Genomic DNA, 21,538 nt, shown 5'->3' on the forward strand with positions numbered 1-21,538 from the left:
AATCAGGTCCAAAATCATTTTTAGATTTTAATATATGACCGTTTTAGTAGAAGGGTGCGGTTTTGGGCCGAGTTTAGTGTTTTGCTCATATCTTTTTCGTTATAGCTCGGAATTGGGCTTATGATATATGGATGGAAATATTATTTCAAGGCCTATAAAAACAAATAATAATTGGATCACAATTATAAGACCAACTCTCGATTTTGCGATGTGGACATGAAAAGTGGATAACAAGTTATGGTTTAGGGAAATGAGCTAGGAAATGGATTGGTTTATGAAATGCATTGAATGGAAACATGGGTTTAATCAATCCAAAGATTAAATACTCAACCCGACCAATAATGGTGGTGAAAGTTTGTTCATTATCAGGTTTGTTTATGGGGAGACATTTTTAGGTGTCTACAAGGGCTCATTAATTATTATTCCTAAAATTATTAGGATTATTGATTATAGTCTTCTAGAATAGTCTAAAAGGTTATTTTGAGCTCTAATGGCATTAGGATTGATAACTAATCTTTTAGAAAAATAATGAATTTGGTTTGAAATAAAATAAGTGTTTTATTATGATAAAATCTGATTTAAAATTAATTAAAATGGGGTTTTAATTGTTTAATTATATTAAGAAGAGGATTCTTTACAAAAGCGCGTTTTATCTTAAACCAGCGCCAAACAACAAGACTGTCTCCAAATGACAAAGCCTGTCGCTATGCGTGATCCTTGTCGTTTCGTGCTGGGTTCTATCGCTGGCGACAGAGGTCGGTTTTATTCTGATTCAAAATAGGGGTCATATTTCCCTGTTTTTATTCATTCACAACCATCTTATTCTATTCTCTTTCTCTCTCTAAAAGCTAGAAGGTTATTCTTCTCTTTCTTTCTAAACCTTTCCCTTTTTACAAAATTCCACATTCACAAGTTCTAGACACACCTAGCCAAGTTTGAAGTTGCCTTCGCCCTAGACGTGAAAGGTTGATAATTTCTTAGGGTTTAATTTGGTCCCAAATCCCTATTTCAATTATTTAATTTAAGTGTTTGTTTTAATATTTTCCTTGAAGTTACTAACGTGTGTATTTTGTTATTAGAAAGAGATACGAGGCATCCAAGTAAGTAATTTAGGGTTCGTTTGGCATTGCTGTGGTATTCTGTTTTTTGGTTTTTTGTTTTCTAAAAGTATGTGATATGTGTCCCATAATGAATCAAAAATTATATAAACTTATTAAAATTATGATAATTTTGAAAATGACAACAGAAAAGTGAAAACACCTTTTTCTTATTTCCTGTTTTTGGTTTTTTTTTTTTAAAAGGAAACTGAAAATCAAAACTGATGCCAAACAAGCCCTTAATTACTTTGTTATTCTTTTGATATAGAAATCATGCTTTAATAATTTTAATTCCTAGTATCACGTTAGGATGTTATTTATTGCTTTCTAGTATCATGTTAGGTTGCTTCATATTCTTTCTAATATCATGTTAGTATCATGTTAGGGCTAAAGCTTTGATCTTTATTGTTTAGTGACATGCTAGGATTTGTTATTAATCTTGTTAGTATCATGCCTAGGATCTTGATAATATTATTATATGCTTTGATGAGAATATTATTATGATGATAATTGTTATTATTGTTGCTTGATATATATTGTTGTTATTGCTTGATCACGCCTTTTATGCATGTTTAAAGGGAATTTGTACTTGTAATCACGCTTAATAATATAATTAATAATCTTGTTTAGGCTAATATGATTATAATTCAAGTGATCGCCAATAATAGATTTGTTTATGCATTAATATTCAACCAACATATATTAGACAGGTTTAGGGTTAACCTATTGATTGTATGTTAGTCAGAAAGCGCACATGAATATGAGAAGAATAAAGTAGATACCTATTATTAGGGCAGGTTCAATCTCTTTTAGGTTGGATTTGTACCTTCATCCTCGAATATCCAGTCATGGTTCCAGACCACTATGGAGTTAGCAATCTCATGGATCGTGAAGGGGTGTAACCTTCACCCTATGAACGGTTTACAAGTTCCTAAAACTTGTCAGCGGCTTTTTTTCTCTAGCTTCCTTCCCTTTGGACGCCACCATTCTTAAATGTATAATCACATTGGGGCTCAAGTGTGGGATGCTTGAAATATTCCCTACACCCGTATTTATTTATTATGATTGCATATGCCTTCTCTAGTCTTCTCTCCAAGGCGGTGTTGACAAGTGATATTCATGGGGCCAGAGCCAGTAGAAATGGCCCCTCAATCTCTTACCTTTTCTTTGCTAATGATAGTTTGCTATTTTCTAGAGCCAACCGAAGAGAATGCTCCAAGATAGTTGATAAACTCAACAAATACGAAGCAATATCCGGTCATAAAATTAATTATGAAAAATCAAAGGTCTCTTTTAGAAAAGGCGTAAGTGAGTCAGTTTAGAAAGAGCTCGTGGATTTTTTGGGGATGAGACTAGTAGATAAACACGGGAAATATCTCGGCATCCCTACCATAATAGGGATATCGAAAAGCCGTGTTTTGCGCCCTGAAGGATAGAATGTGGAAGAAGTTCCAAGGTTAGAAAGAGAAACTTTTGTCACAAGCGGTGAAGGAAACTCTTATAAAATTTGTAATCCATGCGGTTTCCACCTACATTATGGGGGTTTATAGAATTCCAACTTTGGTGATTAAAGAGATTAGATCCTTGACTGCCAAGTTTTGGTGGGGCCATTCGAACAACAACCGGAAGGTACACTAGGTGAAATGGGACACTCTTTGTAACCCGAAGATGCTAGGAGGTCTTGGGTTCCGCATCATTGCGGTTTTCAATGAAGCCATGCTTGGTAAACAAGAATGGCGTCTCATCCTCTTGGTCGGAATCATTGTTGAGTAGAGTGCTCCGGTAAAAGTACTATCCGAATGGGGATTTTTTGAACTCTTCGTTGGGATTATCTTGCAGCTATTCGGGGCGTAGCATTTGGGGTTCGAAGGCTCTTGTCAAGTAGGGTTTAATTTGGCATGTCGGAAATGGAAGTCGAATAAGCATTTGGGATGACCCATGGGTTGCGGATGAGCATGGCTCGAAAAATCTTTCCCCCCATAAATGATTTGGTGGACAAAGTGAGTGATCTTATCGATTTTGAAAGAATGGACTGGAATCATGATCTTTTGTCGAGCAACTTCATTGATCGTGATATTAACTGTTGATCCCTTTAAGCTTGAGAGATCTGGAGGATTGTATCATGTGGGCCTTTTCTAACAATGGCTTATACTCGGTGAAGACTGCTTACATGCTTGGTAAGTCCTGCAACCTTGATTTATTTCATAAGGCTTGGATGAATTTGTGGAATATGGGGACTACTCCAAAAGTGCAGCATTTGTTGTGGCAAGCCTGGACAAACTCTCTCCCCGTTCGTTCTTTATTGAAGCACAAACATATGACAAAGGATGACAGCTGCCCATGGTGTTTAACTGAAACATAGACTCTAAACCATGCTTTCTTTAATTGTGTGGCGGTGTGCGACTTGTATATTGAGGCGAACTGTGAGAAGCTCTTAAATACGGAGTCTTACCCGGACTTCAAGGACCTATTCGAGTCTTAGAATAGGGAAAGTAAGAAGATGTAGCAGAAAGGAGCTGCTATCCTATGGCTGATATAGGAGAGGCGCAACAACAAAGTCTTTAATAATAAGGAGACTTCCCATTTCATTATCCTTATGAGAATGGCAAATCTCGTAGACGATTACGACAAGTATGATGCCAAGATTTATGCTTGCAATGGTACAAAAAACGCCTAGAAGCCCGAAAACTTGGAAGCCACCACCCCAAGATTGTATCAAAGTTAAATGTGATGCTGCTTTAAACGTTGAGGGTTGGGTTGCTCTTGGTGCGGTAGCGCGTAATAGCAAGGGAGAGGTCTTATTCGTTGGTGCCCGACGATCTAAGGCTACTGGTCTCTTGAATTGGCCGAGTGCAAAGCAGCGTTGTTTGCTGTCAAGACTGCCCATGTGCAAGGATTCAAGAACATTCTTAAATTTGATAATAGCAACATAATCTATAGGCTTTCAAAAGCTTCCACCTATTTGTCCGACTTGCATTCGCTGCTCGATGACGTCCTTAATACGTGCTCTTTCTTTGATTTTATTGCTTGTTCTCATGTAAAGCCGGGGGGGGGGGGGGGGGGGGGGGGTAGCACACCATTTAGCTCGTCTTATTCCTTTTGGTGTGGATCAAATTTGGTCTAATTGTTATCCTAGTGACATTACTCCTTATGTACTCATGGGCAATTTGTCCATCATTGAATGAATGAATCCTCCCTCGCTTTTCCTCAAAAATAACAATACTACGTGGCATTACGCTTTAAAAATACTAATCCTACATGACACTCTAATCTCTATCTTGGGAAAAAACTCCCCATTATATATACATATAAGATTTTAAAGATTTTTTGTTTTCTAATAAAATATTATTTTAAAAGATTATTTCTAACAAATTTATTATTTGCTAATGCTAGAAATATTTTTTTTTTTGACATGTCAATGTAGCAGTGATGTTTTGAGTTCTAACTTTTACAACTACAACTACGTATATATTATTTGTTTGAGATAATTTTCAACAATCCAATAAATTAACACAAAAAAAAAAAAAAAAAAAAAAAAAAAAAAAAAGATACTTATTATGTTACTATGAGGGAATTAAACCATAATGATATATATATATTTTTCCCTTAGCAACGGACAACAGGTGCTAAGGCAAAGCACGTATTTTTAAAACTGAGTTAGGGCAAGAATCATCAAGTAAAGAAAATAAGGAACTATAATAAAGAGTGCACTTGAAAAGTGAGTTTTGAATCGACGACTATCATCGTATGAAGGATAAATGGGTTAACAAAAGAATGCAGTCCACACATTTACAATTACACTAAAAGAGCCAGAAATAGGTAATTTACTTAAATAATCCTTAAATTACTAACTAATATCATGTTCTGCTTTATTAATGTCTCAAATCTCGTAATAGTTAAAATTTCCCAATTTAAGGTCAGAATGACAAAAGAAATACCATAATTACTTCGGTGTGACAAAAATATGCTTGTACCTAGGCATTTCTTAGCACGCAAAACAAAACATTTTTTCGCCAATTTGACCTTAAATTGGATTCCTAAAAGCTAAAATAGCCTCCAAAAATCTTTAATAAACAATTTTCTTGGCACACAAAAAAGACACATGCATCCAGATATTTTTTAACTTTTTTTTAGGGTCGGATTTCTGGATGCATATTAAAATAAAAAAAAATTTATTGCAACTACTTGAACAACAAGAAAAAATCAAATAGACTAGAAAATTTAAAAATTCAGGGTTTGTTTGGCATTGTTGTGGTTTTCTATTTTTCGGTTTTTTGTTGTATAAAAGTATATGATATATGTCACATAATAAATCAAAAATTATTTAAACTTATTAAAATCATAATAATTTTGAAAACTAACAACAAAAAAGTGGAAACACCTTTTTCTTGTTTCTTGTTTTTGGTTTTTAGTTTTAAAAAAAACAGAAAACTGAAAACCAAAAATGATACCAAACAACCCCTCAACAAATAATTTTCACAAATTACAAAATAAATAAATTATACACAAACCAATGACAAAACATTTTTTTTACACAAATCAAAATACAAAACAAAGAAATACATTGAAATGAAGTTGAGAAGAGGCATCATCAGCGTTGTGGGTTGGAAGCTCGAGGGATCAATGACCCGGATGGTTGCGAATGTTGTTGCGGTTGTTGAAGGAAGGTATTGCATGGGTCGCCAGTATAGCAGTCGTGAGGATCAGATCGAACGAAAGATATGGGAAGCTGGTGGTGTGATGGGTTGCAAAGATCGAAGGAGGAGAAGCAGATGAAAGAGAAGAAATAGAGAGGGGTGGTGGGGTTGCAGTCCTTGCTGAGATGAGTGAGATCTAAGAGGATGCTGAAAAAGAAGATAGAGTGGCGGTGATGATGAGTTGCAGAAAGAAAGGAGAGAGAGAGAGGAGCTAGAGATTTGAGAAGAGAGAGAGAGGGGGCGGTGGGATTCAAGGGTTTTGATGAAGGGTTTGTTGGTTTGGGCCTTTGGGGGTATTTGGGCCTTTTTAGGGTTTGCTGGTTTGTGCATTTTTTCGGATATCAGATATCCGAAATCCAAAATTGTGATATTCGATCCGATATTCGAAATTTCCGGATTGGATATCCGATCCGAAAATATTTTCGGATCGGTTATCCTAAATTTTCGGATCGAATGCAGATCGGATTATCGGATAGTTTTGCTTAGCCCTACTTGAAAACAAGGCATTTATGCCAATTTTTACCTCAAATTAAATCCTCAACCATCTCAAAAAAAACCATAATTGAGCAATTTGAATATTTTAACATGCAGATCGAGACATTTATTTAAACGAAAAGGGGGTTACTTGGGAATGAATTTAAGTAAATTGCTTATATAACCCCACTTCTTTGAAGAATGGGAGAGGGTTAAATAACTTATTTATTTAGCTTAGGAAATTTTGCCAACAACAACCTATTAAATGACCACTTTTGAGAACAACTACCATTTAAAATTTTCTTTTTAAAAAACTACCACAAAGTCACAAAAACTTTGAGTAGCACTACCACGTTTTATTTTCCGGGATGAATTTTCGGGTGAGAAAGCCTAGTTTATAAAATTTCAATCAATTGTGGTATAGAAAACAAGAGATTTCAATAGTAAAACACAATTATAGGTCAATTATCTTTAATTTTGCATTACAGTTTATTTAATTTCTCAATTAAATCTTAAAATTAGGGTTTATGGTCAAAAAAATTGAATTAAGGGCTTTACGAAATTGGGGGATTTGGGGCAATTGAAGTGTATAATCCAATTAAGGGTTAATGTAGTGCAATATTATCATTTAATTAGGGTTTTTTGAAGGAAATTTTATAAAATGTGCCCAAAAAACGGAGATTCTTGCCGAAAACAATAAATGTGGTAGTGCTACTCAAACTTTTTGTGTTTTTGTGGTAGTTTTTTCAAAAGAAAATTTTAAATGCTAGTTGTTATCAAAAGTGGTCATTTAAATGATAGTTATTTGCAAAATTTCCTTTAGCTTAACCATGGAAATTTTAAAATGTGATGGTTGATGGGGGATTTTTCTATTGTGTGGTCGGAGTTACTCGACTTACTCCTCACTCCTAATCGATTAACCCCTCGAGTAACCCTTGATCGAACCCCTCGAGTAACCCCTGATTGAATTATTCTTGACCGAGTAACCCATGACCGAACCCCTCAAGTAACCTCTAACCAAACCCTTCGAATAACCCCTAACTAAATAACTCGTGTGACTCAACACTCAAGTAACCCCAGCCACACATTGTGACCAGCCACGTATACTAAGGCCCCATTCTTTACAGCTGCTCTGCTCTGCTCAAATCAAATTTGCTCTGCTCTACTCAAAAGAAATCTGATTTGCTCTACTCGGCTCTACTCTGCTTAATTTTCAAATAATAATTAATAATAACAACAATAATAACAACAATAATAACAATAACAACAATAATAACAATAACAAGAATAACAATAACAATAACAACAACAACAACAACAACAACAACAACAATAACAATAGTAGTAATAGTAATAATAGTAGTAATAATAACAATAATAGTAGTAATAATAATAGTAGTAGTAATAATAGTAGTAATAATAATGTTGAAATCTGATCCACTCGGCTCGGCTCGGCTCTGCTCTGCTATCCTTAAATCTGTTTTGCTCTGCTGAAATTTAATCTTCTGACCCCTGCTCTGCTCTGCCCAAAAGCTCAAAAGAATAAGGCCCAATATTATGAATTTTTATAGCCTATGTATAATTTGCATTATTAATTTTTAGGGAAATTCTCAATGGTAACACTTAACTTTTTAATTTTCTCAGTGGTAAATTGCAAAAAATTTTATTATCCTTGGTAAACTTTAATTTATTATAATTTTCAATGGTGAACTTAATGATAAATTTTAACTTAATGTTTAACTATAGTTAGTTTTTATTTTATTTATATTTTTTTTTACATTTATTTTAGATTTTTTTCTTTAAAAAAATACCCATCCCTAACAATTAGCCACTTCTCCCCCGCCCCACTCATGCGACGCCCAGCCTCCCCTTCGCCGGCGCACCGACCTCCCCCTACCGCACCTCTCTATTCCCCCTAAATCGCCAGCCCCTCACATAAGTGAGTGAAATCAACACCCTCAGCCCTAAAACCCCCTCCTTGAAATCCCAAATTCTAGATCAATCTCTCATCCCTAAATGAAATCAGATAATTGGGGCTTCGGGATGGTCGAAAATCATGGGTTTCTCCAATTCTCGAAGCTTTAGGTGCAGGAGGGGTGGGGAATCGCTACAATTGGTTGCGGAATTGCTGTTTGCGGTGGCGAATTGGTGATTGTGGGATGTAGAGGTGCAATTGGTGTTGCGGGCTATTGGAGTGAGAATTGGTGGTTGTTCGAAGGTGTGGTTTGGTGGCGAATCGATGTAATTAACGGTGTCGTTGGTGGGCAAAGCGGCGGTGAATTGGGTGAAGGTGGTAGTTGTGGTTGGTTGTTGTTGTATCTTTCGGTGGCTGATATTGTAGTGGCTGAATGGTGGCTGCTTTTTGTTGTTGTTATTGTGGGTTGTTGTTGGCAGGTGCGGTGGGTTGTTGTTAGCAGGTGCGGTGGTGGCAGTTCAAAGGTTGTTTGGTGGTGTACCGTGAATGTGCAACAAGGTGTGGCAGGTGGTTAATTGTGGTGGTTGAAATGGTGGTTGTTCGGTGTTTGTGTTCTTGTTGGAAAGGTGAAGAGGAAGAAAGAGATGATGAAGATGATGATCTTGATGACGATATGTTGAGTTTGAGTGAGGTGATGACATTTTAGGGATTTGAGTATATTAAGTGAGAATATTTTAGGATTTTTTTTTTTATTATAAAAAGATGTTAACCATGGTTTAATATTAACTAAATTGCTTCATTAAGTTCACCATTGAAAATTATAATAAATTAAAGTTTACCAAGGATAATAAAATTTTTTGTAATTTACCACTAAGAAAATTAAAAAGTTTAGTGTTACCATTGAGAATTTCCCCAATTTTTAAAAATACTACTATATAATACAAAAAGAAGTTTTTACAGTCACTCTGTTTTCTCTTTGATTTAGAATTTCGTTACAATTCAGTCCAACATCATGGCTCTGGTAAGATTTTTTTTAACATGTTTTTTCCGCTTTTGATTGTCCTAAATAATGGCCGAAAGTATTTAATCGCCGAAAGTATTTAATTTCGCTTCATCATGATCTTTTTAGTATTACTTATTGGCTGCTTTTCGATTTAATTTTGGATCTGCAAATGTTGAGTTTTTTTTGTAGTTCAGTGACAAATCATTTTGAATTTTGTCTGATTTCTGTGGATTTTATTTTGAAGTGTTGATTTGATGTTACTGATAATATACTAATAGTGGTGTTGATGATTTATTGATTTCAATGTAATTAAATATGCGATGAAAACGATGTTTACATTTGAATTATTTAAGGGGTTTTTTTTTTTTTTTTTTTTTTTTTTTGGTGATTTTCCTGACCTTTTCGAACTTTGGCATTGCTTGATTTTGTTGATTGCACCTATTTTAAGGACATTAACCTTTAAATTTGCTTGTTTCTGCATTGCATTATTCTATCAATTTATTAAATTTTTTTTATTGAGATTTCTGTATTATCATTTGCTACTGTTGATGAGGTGTTGTTTTTGTTCAGTCGCTTAAATGCCGATCTCTACTAAGCACTGATGAGTGAGGAAATACGAGTTTATCGCTGTGATAAACTTGGATTGCAAATCTAGTGAAATTATGTAAATTAGTTAAAAATCATAACCATATAGCATAACATAATGTTTCATAAAATCAACAAGTTTTCATTAAATATGATACCGACAATAGTTGATTTTAGTATGATAATGCCATGCTAAGAGGGTATTTTTGTTGACCCACTTGATTTGCACTTTTTGTCTATGTAGGTGATACTAGTAATAAGTTTGTCAATATTTGTGTTCCTAATCATTAATATCGGCGATTTCACATTTTCCATTTATCGCGCATGATTTATACCACCAATGCATTGTCATTTGGTTGTACATGTTAGATTATTTATTAGACATTGAAGCTTTTTCTACTTATTTTCAGGTCTTGCATACATTCCTTCCTAATAAGAATGCCTACAAGGCTCTTATTGCTGCAGAATATAGTGGTGTGGAAGTCAATGTGGACAAAGATTTTCAGATGGGTGTTACCAACAAATCGCCTGAATTTCTTAAAATGAACCCCATCGGCAAGGTAGCCTATCAATCTTAAAAGAGTATTTTTTTTCTTTGCGTTGAAATGTTTTGTATAAGTTTTGAGGTAATACTTGCCTGTTTTCAGGTTCCAGTTTTGGAAACTCCCGAGGGTCCTGTATTTGAGAGTAATGCCATAGCTAGATATGGTGAGTTTGTACTGCCTCTCTCTTGATATGATCTTTATCTCACCTAACTGTACTTTTCTATTAATTAAAGTCGTGTTTTGCAGTGACAAAGCTGAAGGCTGATAATCCTCTCTTTGGCTCTTCGCTAATTGAATATGTAAGATTGAACTTTAGCATTTGGTTTATTTATTTTCCAAATGCAATTGTGGTGCTACTTAGCATGGATATTATATGGTCATTTGATTATGTATATATTTTGTTTGTTAGGCCCACATTGAGCAGTGGATTGACTTTTCATCCACTGAGATTGATGCAAACATTGCTCGCTGGTTGTATCCTAGACTTGGTTTCAGTGTACATCTTGCTCCGGTTAGTTGACATAAATTTGTCTAGATAATTAGATATATTTATAGGCGCATTAATTAATGCAACTCTTTTGTTATTTTGAAGGTTGAGGAAGCTACTATTGCTGCATTGAAGAGGTCCCTTGAAGCGTTGAGCAAACATCTTGCTTCCAACACTTTTCTGGTCGGAGACAGTGTTACACTGGCTGATATTGTCATGACCTGTAATTTGATTTATGGATTCCAGCTAATCATGACCAAGAGCTTTACTTCAGAATTCCCTCATGTCGAAAGATATGTCTGGACTATGGTTAATCAGCCAAACTTTAAGAAGGTGTTGGGTGATATAAAACAAACAGATTCTATTCCCGCTGTAGCAAAGAAGCCAGCTCAAGCACAGCCTGCCAAGCCCAAGGCCAAGGAGGAGCCAAAGAAAGAGGCACCCAAGAAAGTTGAGGCACCTGCAGCAGAAGAGGAAGAGGCACCCAAGCCAAAGGCAAAGAATCCACTTGATCTTCTACCCCCTAGTAAGATGGTACTGGATGAGTGGAAGAGGCTCTACTCCAACACCAAATCCAATTTCCGTGAAGTTGCTATTAAAGGTATTGTTTTTGTTAAATACCTCCTTATCTTAGCTTTGAGTGGACAAGGTGGTAGCCATAATACTAAAGAGCTTGTGTCAGATGATCCCTATTTCCCTTTGCTTTATTCTATCGTTCATTCTATAGAATCTATACCTTGTTCCTGCTTCACAGTTTCTCGTTTTAAGCTGTCAATTTATTTAGGCATTCTTGTCTAATATTTTGAACTTATGTCTTCCTTCATCCCCTGAATGGCTGCCTAAGGTATCATGAGAAACTGATTCGAGCCTTAATTTGCTGTTTTGCCCCCTTCCCTCTTATTCTTGTTTCTTGGGTCATGGATGGATTTCTTGAAAATTATAATCGAAGTCTGAATGGCTGGCCTTGTTTGTTGACTTTTTAATCAACGTTGGGAGTTTTACTGTAGTTGATAGTTTTGGCGTGTATTTATTTGTTGTTATACACTGACAATTGTATTCATATTATCCTTTAAAATTTGTAATGTGGATTAATGTGTACTATATTTTGGAACACTGTTGAACACATTTTTCATGAATTACTTCTGTTAGTGTGTATTCCTGTCATGCGCAATAACTTTCTCATACTTATCTCCATCTTTTCGCAGGATTCTGGGATATGTATGACCCAGAGGGCTACTCTCTGTGGTTCTGTGACTACAAGTATAATGATGAGAACACTGTCTCTTTTGTGACCATGAACAAGGTTAGTGGGTTCTTGCAAAGAATGGATCTTGCTCGCAAGTATGCATTTGGAAAGATGCTGTTGATTGGATCAGAGCCCCCATACAAGATCAAGGGTTTGTGGCTCTTCCGTGGACCAGAGATCCCTCAATTTGTGCTTGATGAGTGCTACGACATGGAACTCTACGAGTGGACAAAGGTGGACATCAGTGATGAGGCTCAGAAGGAACGTGTTAGTCAAATGATTGAAGATTACGAGCCTTTTGAGGGAGAAGCTCTTCTTGACGCCAAATGCTTCAAGTGATTCTATGGTGTGCTTAATCCTAGGTAGTTGTGTAGTTTGTTGTTCTATTGGTTCATACTCGCTCCATAGTTGCTGCTACATTACACATAGGATTTTGTTTTAGAATTATCTTTTTTCTTGACTCTTTATTTTGAATTTTCTGTTTGGATTTCTGCTTTTAAACGATTTTGCGGAATCTTGTGATCTAATGACAAGAATAATGAGTTCAAATACCTTACCATGAATACATCTGGAAATGACTAATTTATTACACACGTCTGTGTTTTGTAGTTTTTTTTAAACAGAGGTTACAAAGCTTTAAAGCAAAGCACTGACCTACCCATTACAACTGGTATATAATTTCAGTTCATGGGTAAGGACACAACACTAGCAGGCTTACGAGACTGACAAGTTCATGACACTGACTGAAGGACGAGAAACTGGATAGTGGATACATTGTCTGTGGTTTTGTAGTTAATGTTATATATTAGTACTATAGGTGAGCCAGATTTATGGCACCAAGGAGTGCCGAAAGTAATGAACAGCTAAATTGAGTCTGTATTCTCTGTAAAGATTGTATTATCAGCTATATGTTAGTGGCTGATCATTGTACATATAACCTGGCTATTATTCTAGAAAACAAGAGGTAACAATTGTCAGGACCTTAAAATAAACAGGTACAGTAATTATCAGTCGCGTTTGCTAATTTAAACGAGAAAGTTATATCATAACTCTTATTTTAGGACCTATAAGTAAGAAAATGAAGATAGAGCAATCCTTGTTGCTACAACAAACACGTTGAACCTCAAGGCAGAAGCTTCAAGTTCCATTTTTCGCCTGAACTTGTTCTGAGTTGCCTGCATTTTTTTATTCACCTGCATCAGAAAATACTACTGTCAAATCTGAAATTTTACGTTATTTTGACATGGGTAAGCAATTTAATATATCATGTTATGAGTTCTAACTCGTATGACGTATTACAACTAAATACACACTTTATAATAACGTTTCAGACTTAGGGGGCGTTCGGTATAGTGATTTTAGATGGAGGAAACGGATTCAATTAAGTGTTTTCATTTCTACTTGTTTGTTATGAGTTAAATGTAACAAATGCCTTTCCTTAGGGTAACAAAATCCCCCAATTTATTATCCTTGACAAACTAGTGGAAACAAAATGCGTTTGCTTACTCAATCACAATCTATTTAAATTGCTTTCATTCCACTATGATACCAATTACCAAACATGTAGAAAAGGTAACATTTATCATTTACCTTTTCTCCTACTTATTTGAATCCTTTCCGTTTCATTTACAATGTTTATACCAAACACCCCCTTAAAGTATTATCGACATTTTAAACTTACCATTATATAATTACAACAACACAACTCTAATAAACTACTTATGAGAAGATATGTACCTTAGGTGAAACAGCTTCTTCTCAGAATTATTAGCAAATTCAGAACAATTCTGTAGCATGTTTTCTGCAAGTAAGTGATCCCGTGGCACGAAAGGATTAACAAAATCCAAAGTCTCACTTGGCATCATGTTTAGCTGTTGGAGCCTCTCAACTTCAGCTATCTGAAATTCAAACATATATAAATGTAAGAATCGAATTAAGATTATACTCGTAAAAATCATACTTATTCTGAATTGTACCCTGCTATGACAGTATCATCTTATCCATCATGTATGTTACATCTTAGTATTAGTACTCGTATTAATATACAAATGAAAAAGAAATTAAAGAACCAGTCTCATGCCAATTTACATACATACCTTAGCTCGGAGAATCGAGTTTTCATTCTCAAGCTCTGCCTCCTACAAGATTATATGATTGAATCAGGTGTTTACAAGTAGGAAAAATACGTATTACTAAGCACATATTGAATAGTATAGCTTGTAATTTAATCTCCTGCATTACCCTTTTCTGACGAAATTCGATTTCAGCAAGTAGTGCCTCATGCTGTATTAGAAAAGTAATGCAAACAATGTTAACAAAACTTGGCACTGAGTAATAAATGCAATGTTCAATCCAATTCATGATCATGTATAAATGTTTCACCTTTTTCGATCTAATTCTTGAGATGCCTCTTTCAAGTCGATTCTCAACTTGCTTTAACTCCTTTACAGTCAAGGAACTCAAGCATTCACCCATCAGATTTCTGTACAACGGTGATATTTTTTTAGTGAATCAACCATATAAAGCATAACATAATTAGAAGCATGTATAAATTCACCATCGCGTTGTAATTCTTGATTATTAATTCCGGATAGAGATCATGTTTTATTATATAAGTTTTTTAACGAGCCTAAACATTTATTTACAGAAAAGTTCAGTACAAATTCTCCTTAATTTTGTGGCATTTTTCAATTCTTGTTTATGTCAAACTCTTCCAAGTTTAATGTTTGTTACACATTTTTGTCCTTGCTTGTCTTCACCCGGTTTTTTTTGTCATTCCGTAAACTAATCATATCGATCATGCTACACCAGCTTAAGACATAAATTACCTAAGAACAGACTGATCTACCAACAAACCACAGGCAATAAAATGATGTATCATACCTGTTAGAGTTTTGCATCATTTGTATTTGGTTCCTCAACTTTGCGGATTCGTGTTGGTAATACTTCATACAACAACAAAAAATTAACACATTTCAATGGTTTGAATTGTTTTTCCAACATTCTCAATTACTATAATTAATCATGAAAATTTAAATGCACAAATTATAGATTGTACTGAGTAGTACATACACCCTTAATTATGAGCACTTATCACCTGAATTATGTACAAAGGGGAGTGTAACAATTAAGTATTATGGCAAGGACGGTATATATAATACTACCTTAGTTAACTTTTAGTTGCAACTTTGGAATATTTTATATCTCACAAATAATAGCCCAAAGTTGCAACTAAAAGTTAACGGAGGTAGTAAATAAAAAAATATCTCAAGTTTCTTTCTTTACGTGTTCAATATCTATGGTACATATATTAAGGGCCTGTTATGATACGATTATTTTCAGTTCAGTGCAGCTCAGCTCAGCTCAGTTCAGTTCAGTTCCTATTTTCCTTCTCTTATATATAAAATATTCAGTTCAGCTCTATTCAGTTCAGTTCAGTTCAGCTCTAATAAATTCAATTCAGTTCAGTTCAGTCAATGAGAACAGACCCTAAATCTTTAGAATAATACATACTCATGGATTTGCCATACCTAAAAAAAATCTAACTGAACACAAGCTCAACTGAGATTATATCCTAAAATACATGTAATTAATTATTACCCAACTACTTATCAATATCAGGCAAGAGTAGTGTCTCAAAGTAGTATAAGTAAGACAAACTATGAGATAGGGTAGAATATTGGAGTCCTTAGCTTATAAAACATTGGCTATTTTCCTTATTTCCATTGTATTGTTTCTTCATTAAAAAAATAGTTTAAGAATATTTGAGGAGCCATTGTTCCTCTTAAACCTCTTTAATTGTCTTAATTAATATGTAAATTATAATCATCACAAATAATTATTTTTGAATTTGTAAACTAGAATTAGATTTGTAAACATAAGGTGAAAACAAATCAGGACTAATCGAGTTTAATAAGTTCGATACATAAAAGGAATGCACCCAGACTTTTTTTTTTTTCCTTCTTAGATTACTTAACTTGCTTGCATTGTATCTTGCTGCCTCAAGTATACCGATTATGTGATCATAATAATATTGTACAATAATACAAAGTACATAAAATTTGCAATTAAATGTAATTTTTTTTTATTGGGAAATTCTCAATGGTAACACTATAATTTTTAGTTTTCTCAGTGGTGAATTACAAAAAAATTTAATATCTTTGGTAAACCTAAACTATTTATAATTATTACTAATGACATTCATGATGACTTTTTTAATAAATAATTAATTATGGTTAGGATTTTATATATTTTTTAATATTTAATTAATTATATTATATAAATAAAATAATAAAATTAAAAAAAAAAAAACCCTCCTCCCCCAACAGCCACCCCTCCCCACTCCCCCACCATCAGGCCGGCCGACGCAGCCTCCCCCCCCCCCCCCCGTCGGTGCCGGCGTCGGCGCCAAGCCCATCCCCCTCCCCCAAACCCACCCCACCCACGAAACTCCTCTCTCCCCTATTCCCCGAAACCCACCTCCCCCACCCTCGAAAACCCCAGCCACCCAGTTGCCACCCTCGAAAAATCCAAATCTGCCCTCCCCCCACCCTTAAGAACCCTCGACGAGGGTTTTTGTGGGTGGGGAAAGGGGTTGATTAGGGTTTTTCGAGGGTGGTGGGCTGGGTGGCTAGGATTTCGGGGGTGGGGGAGAGGTTGCCGAGGGTTTGTGAGGGTGTAGGAGGGTCGATTAGGGTTTTTCGATAGTGGTGGGCTGGGTGGCTGGGGTTTCCGGGGTGGAGGAGAGGTCGCCGAGGGTTTGTGAGGGAGGGCCGAATAGGGTTATTCGAGTGTGGTGGCTGGGTGGCTGGGGTTTTTGGGAGTGGGGTAGGTGGTTTCGGGGGTGGGGGAGGTGAGGTTCCAGGTGGTTTCAAGGGAAGATAAGTGGAAATCGAAGGGGGGGGGGGGGAACGGCTGGTCGCCGGCGCCAAAAAAGGGGAGGGGTCTGGGTGGCGGCGGCGCCGGCAAAGTTGGGTTGCTGGTTCGGTGGGGAGGGTGGGTGTTTTTTATTTTTTAATTTAAGTTAATTATTTAAAAAATAATAAAACTAATCGTGGTTAATTATTTTAACTAAAAAGATGTTAACCATGGTTTAATATTAACTAAATTGATTCATTAAGTTCACCATTGAAAATTATAATAAATTAAAGTTTACCAAGGATAATAAGAATTTTTGCAATTTGCCACTGAGAAAATTAAAAAGTTTAGTGTTACCATTGAAAATTTCCCTTTTTTATTTTCTAAGAACATGACCTTGCATACAATAATTTTTGCAAGACATCTAAGAAAGTTGTTCAATTTTATCACATTCTTGTGTATTAGTCCAAACTCAACAAGCATGTATCGCGAAAACGTACAAAAACTATCAAATTTTGCCAACAATATGATTCAAAACAGGTAGAAAAAAAATCTGAAAAACTAAGGTAACTAAACTTACTTGAGCATTAATCTCTGTAACAGTGTTTGTGCCATCTGAATTTGCCTTCTTGTATTTCTCTATTGTTGACCTTATGCTAATCGCGATTTCAGAATGACATGAAACAATTAGAGGAAAGAAATTAGATGAAGGGTTTAAATTTCATATGAACATCTCAAATCTCAACTACATTTCTCTCAAATTACCATCAACACATACACGTTTATATATATGTGCCAAAGTTAGTCAAACTCATGCATATACTTTTCTACTAACTTACTATTAACAAGCCAATGTAGTTAAAATTCGACAACATTTAATTGCTTAGATGCAAGGTCAAATGTATATAGCGATATAAAATCTTGTTAGATTGAGGTTAATATGTATTTTTAAAATATCAATTTTTATCTTTAAACTATGATAGTTATATTATATGATAGCGATATAGAGTTTTGTTAGATCTAGGTACACATTGGAGAGAGGCCGGATAAAACTTAACTAGGCCTTGTTTTTTGAGCTAAACTGAATTAAAGTAGAAAAATAAATTAAGCTAAGCTGAACTGAAATAAAAATAAGCCCAAGGCCTTTTAGGGATATAGGATAACAAAGTGCTTCATGGTTCTTTTTTTCTAAACTCTTTGAAAATAAATTTTTCAATCAAGAAGGAATTTCTCATTTGTAAAAATAAATAAATAAATAAATAAAACTCTAAACTAACAACCATTCAACTTATGCTTTGTTTAATTTTATAGTATCCCAATGATATATTTTTCTAGGTGTTTTAAATCAAAAGTAGAGTCTCCTTAGTTAATGAGGTTTTTATCAATTTACAACCCCTATAAGGTAGATAGGTAATCTTTACTGAAAAAATTGGAATATAGGAAATGGTTAATTTCAAAATAAAGATTATTTTGGCTAAGGGTATTTTGTAATATTTGTTTATCACCTCAAGAAAGACAAGGAGTGATTAGTGAAAAAAAAAAAAAGCAAAGAGTAAGGAGCAACAGTGATAATAATTATTGTGATTTGTTAAGCTAAAAGAAGAAAGAAAAATATCCAAGGAAAAAACCTTAAAACAAAGCAACAAAGAAGCAATAATATTGTAGCTTCACTGAAAGAAGCAAAGTATATGGCATGCATGTCTACCAAACCCAAAGATCAGGAAGAATAGTTAGCTAAGCTAGTTGTTCTACTTAGCACATATATAGAAGCTAAAAATATTAAACCCAAAATCATTGCATCAAATTAATAATTGGTACGAAGTATAAAGATTATATGGTCAATTCTGTTTTGGTGAAATTTGGTTGTCACTTCACTTCACTTAGGCATTGTCACTTTTATTCATTTCTTTTACTTGAATTGTCATGTTATATGGCTCTTTAGTTTTGTTCACTACTATGTACAATATGAACTTGTTCGAATTTCTAACTTTTGATTGTTGGTATTGGCATTACACTTGCAGTCATACCTCATACACTGGCCGACTTCAATGAATTTAACCATCAAAACTAAATTACAGCTTTGACAATTAGTATCTTTTGTACTATGATGTCAAACCCCCACCCACCTCCTAAATTAGATCAACTTTACAAGTATATAATAAAATTTAATATTTCCTCCATTTTCTTTTACTTGCAACACTTCCCTAAAAAGGAAATGTCACAATACTTGCAACACACTATAAAAGGAAAATTACTTTAGGGAAAAACTATACTATTTTCCTTATTTAAAGCACATGGCCCACTAAATTACACTCCTAACAACCACTCATCCCATTTTAAAGTGTATTATATCATGTGAACCTCACATTTCTTAAATACCCTGAAAAAGTGTGTGTTGCATCTAAAAGAAAACGGAGGAAGTACTATATTAATAGCTTTTATATTACCCTATGCCTTTTGAAATTATGCCCAAACAAGTATCGTGATTATTAAATAGATTAGGCTATAAACAATTTAATACACAAGCTAAAGAGTAAGTCCTAAAATTTCTTGATATTTTATATTTACATGGATTGGATTATTAAATAGATTAGGCTATAAACAATTTAATTAGTATAAAATCATTTCGAATTTGAAGCTATGAAGATCAATTAATTAATTGTCCCAGTTAGAGAGTGAGAAAAAGCACAAGTGGTTAGCTTCTTTTCAGATTTCATGAGATCTTGATAATCTGATATCGATTCTCATCATCTTCCCTTGTGGCACACTAAGCACCAAAAAAATATAATGTCTCGGACTCTCAGTTAAGGTCAAGCCTGGTCCTAGAATTCCGACCTATGAATTAGTGGACGGACAACCTTACTAAATATTCCCACGTATGTTTACAAACAATTCTTCATAACTTCTGATTTATGAAGCTTAGATCTTTTACAAACTTTTTCCACAAAACAAAGCATTTAAATCATGAAATAGAATGACTTATAGAAGTAGAAGCCAATTAAGTAATTACCCAAGTGACTAGTTTGCGAAGTAGCTTAGATGAGTTAAAGCATAGGATAGAAATAGATTCGAATATCAAACCTCTTTTGTTTTTTGAAATACATCAAACCTTTATTTTAAGCTTACTAATTGCTATTGTCAAATAAATAAATAAATAAATAAATAAAATTACTAAATAGATTGAATATCAACAAACCTGGGTAAAGACGTAAATTGATCTAATTATATAAATAGTGAAAAAGCCAAATTGTGATACTTAAAAAATTGAGGGGTATTTTTTAAAGTTGTTTAACATTGTTGTAGGCTATTCATACGTAGTATATATTAAGTTTAAGATCCTTAATCGATTAATCGTTAACCAACAAATCCAACACTAGTAACAAGTAACAATGATTAATTTTCCCCTCACCCAACTATAATAGTTGGGTAGCCATTATATTTCAAAAAAAAAAAAAAAAATTAATTTCCCCCTAAAAAAAGGTGATTAATAATTTTTGTACAATTAAAAAGCTTAAACAAGTTTTGTAATGAATGACAATATAAGAAATAATTAGTTTGTTAGTTAGGAAGACATATCCTTGTTGGCTTCAAAGATTAATATGAGCAAATTGTATTTTTGTCTCCCCCCCCCCCCAAAAAAAATAAATATAAATAAATAAAATACTCCATATTTCGTAATATCCGCTTTAAATTTCAAATTACCAACTTTCGTAATTAAAAAAAAAATGCTAACTTAAAAAGAATCAAAACCATATATTGACTTTTATATATATAAAAAATAATAATAATAATAATAAAATAAAATAAAAAAACATATATTGACTTTATTAAATTCATCTAATTTAAAGGAAAAAAAATTTACTAACATCTACGAACTTTATCAATAATCAAATTCGTGTTAATTAATTTATTTTTTTTTTTCAAAAAAACAAATTTATGTTAAACCCTAATTACCAAAGACTTAAAATTAACCAAATAATCCCATCTTTTGTAACAATAATACACAAACACAACAAAACAGAAGCTGCAAAACAAATTTTAAAAATGCAAGAAAATGAGTGATTGTATTTATGTACTTGTTGTTGGAGAACTCGTAAACTCGGCCGCGGCTAGAGAAGACGATGAGGGCAATTTCAGCATCACAGAGGACAGATAACTCATAAGCTTTCTTCAACAATCCATTCCTTCTCTTGCAAAATGTTACCTGTCGATTCGTCGTGTTCTCTATCCTCTTTATCTCTATCTTCCCTCTCCCCATTTCTGATTTTTCTTCTTTCTTCTGCACTCAAAATAATAGTAATTCAACATGGTATTTTCAATAATTATATAAATTTTGTAACATTATTCACTAATAAACACTCTTAATTTGAGTTGATGGAGTTCAAATCTTAGCGGAAATTCATGATTATACTAATTTCTTCACAATAGTAAAGGTTTTTTTTTCTTTTTTTTTTTTTTTTTTTGAATAGTTCACAATAGTAAAGTTGTTCAAATATATATTTTTTTTCAAATAATAAAAAAATAAATAAATATATTTTCAGCATAATTTAGGGTAGTAGAAACTCTTTTCTTAGAGTTAATAAATTTAAAATTTAAATTGTTTAAAAAAAAACATATACAATACAAAGACTA

The 21,538-nt window shown here is 33.9% G+C and overlaps 2 protein-coding genes across 2 annotated transcripts; one reads left to right on the forward strand and one right to left on the reverse strand.

Annotated features, from left to right (window-relative positions):
- The first annotated feature begins 9,155 nt into the window (after positions 1-9,155).
- On the forward strand, positions 9,156-12,576 carry LOC145637935 (elongation factor 1-gamma 1-like). Its single transcript, XM_081688934.1, has 7 exons — positions 9,156-9,204; positions 10,182-10,331; positions 10,419-10,479; positions 10,563-10,615; positions 10,726-10,827; positions 10,909-11,404; positions 12,009-12,576. The coding sequence occupies exons 1-7, from the start codon at positions 9,196-9,198 to the stop codon at positions 12,386-12,388; spliced, it is 1,251 nt and encodes a 416-aa protein (XP_081545060.1). The 5' UTR covers positions 9,156-9,195; the 3' UTR covers positions 12,389-12,576.
- Positions 12,577-13,764: 1,188 nt separating this feature from the next.
- Positions 13,765-21,181, reverse strand: LOC145640327 (agamous-like MADS-box protein AGL11). The gene is made up of 7 exons (XM_081691623.1): positions 20,983-21,181; positions 17,487-17,562; positions 14,933-14,994; positions 14,432-14,531; positions 14,291-14,332; positions 14,146-14,187; positions 13,765-13,947 (listed from the first exon to the last, which is right to left on the reverse strand). The coding sequence occupies exons 1-7, from the start codon at positions 21,162-21,164 to the stop codon at positions 13,765-13,767; spliced, it is 687 nt and encodes a 228-aa protein (XP_081547749.1). The 5' UTR covers positions 21,165-21,181.
- Positions 21,182-21,538: the final 357 nt, after the last annotated feature.

The sequence above is a fragment of the Chenopodium album genome, chromosome 7, assembly GCF_948465745.1.
Source record: "Chenopodium album chromosome 7, dcCheAlbu1.1, whole genome shotgun sequence".
NCBI lineage: Eukaryota > Viridiplantae > Streptophyta > Magnoliopsida > Caryophyllales > Amaranthaceae > Chenopodium > Chenopodium album.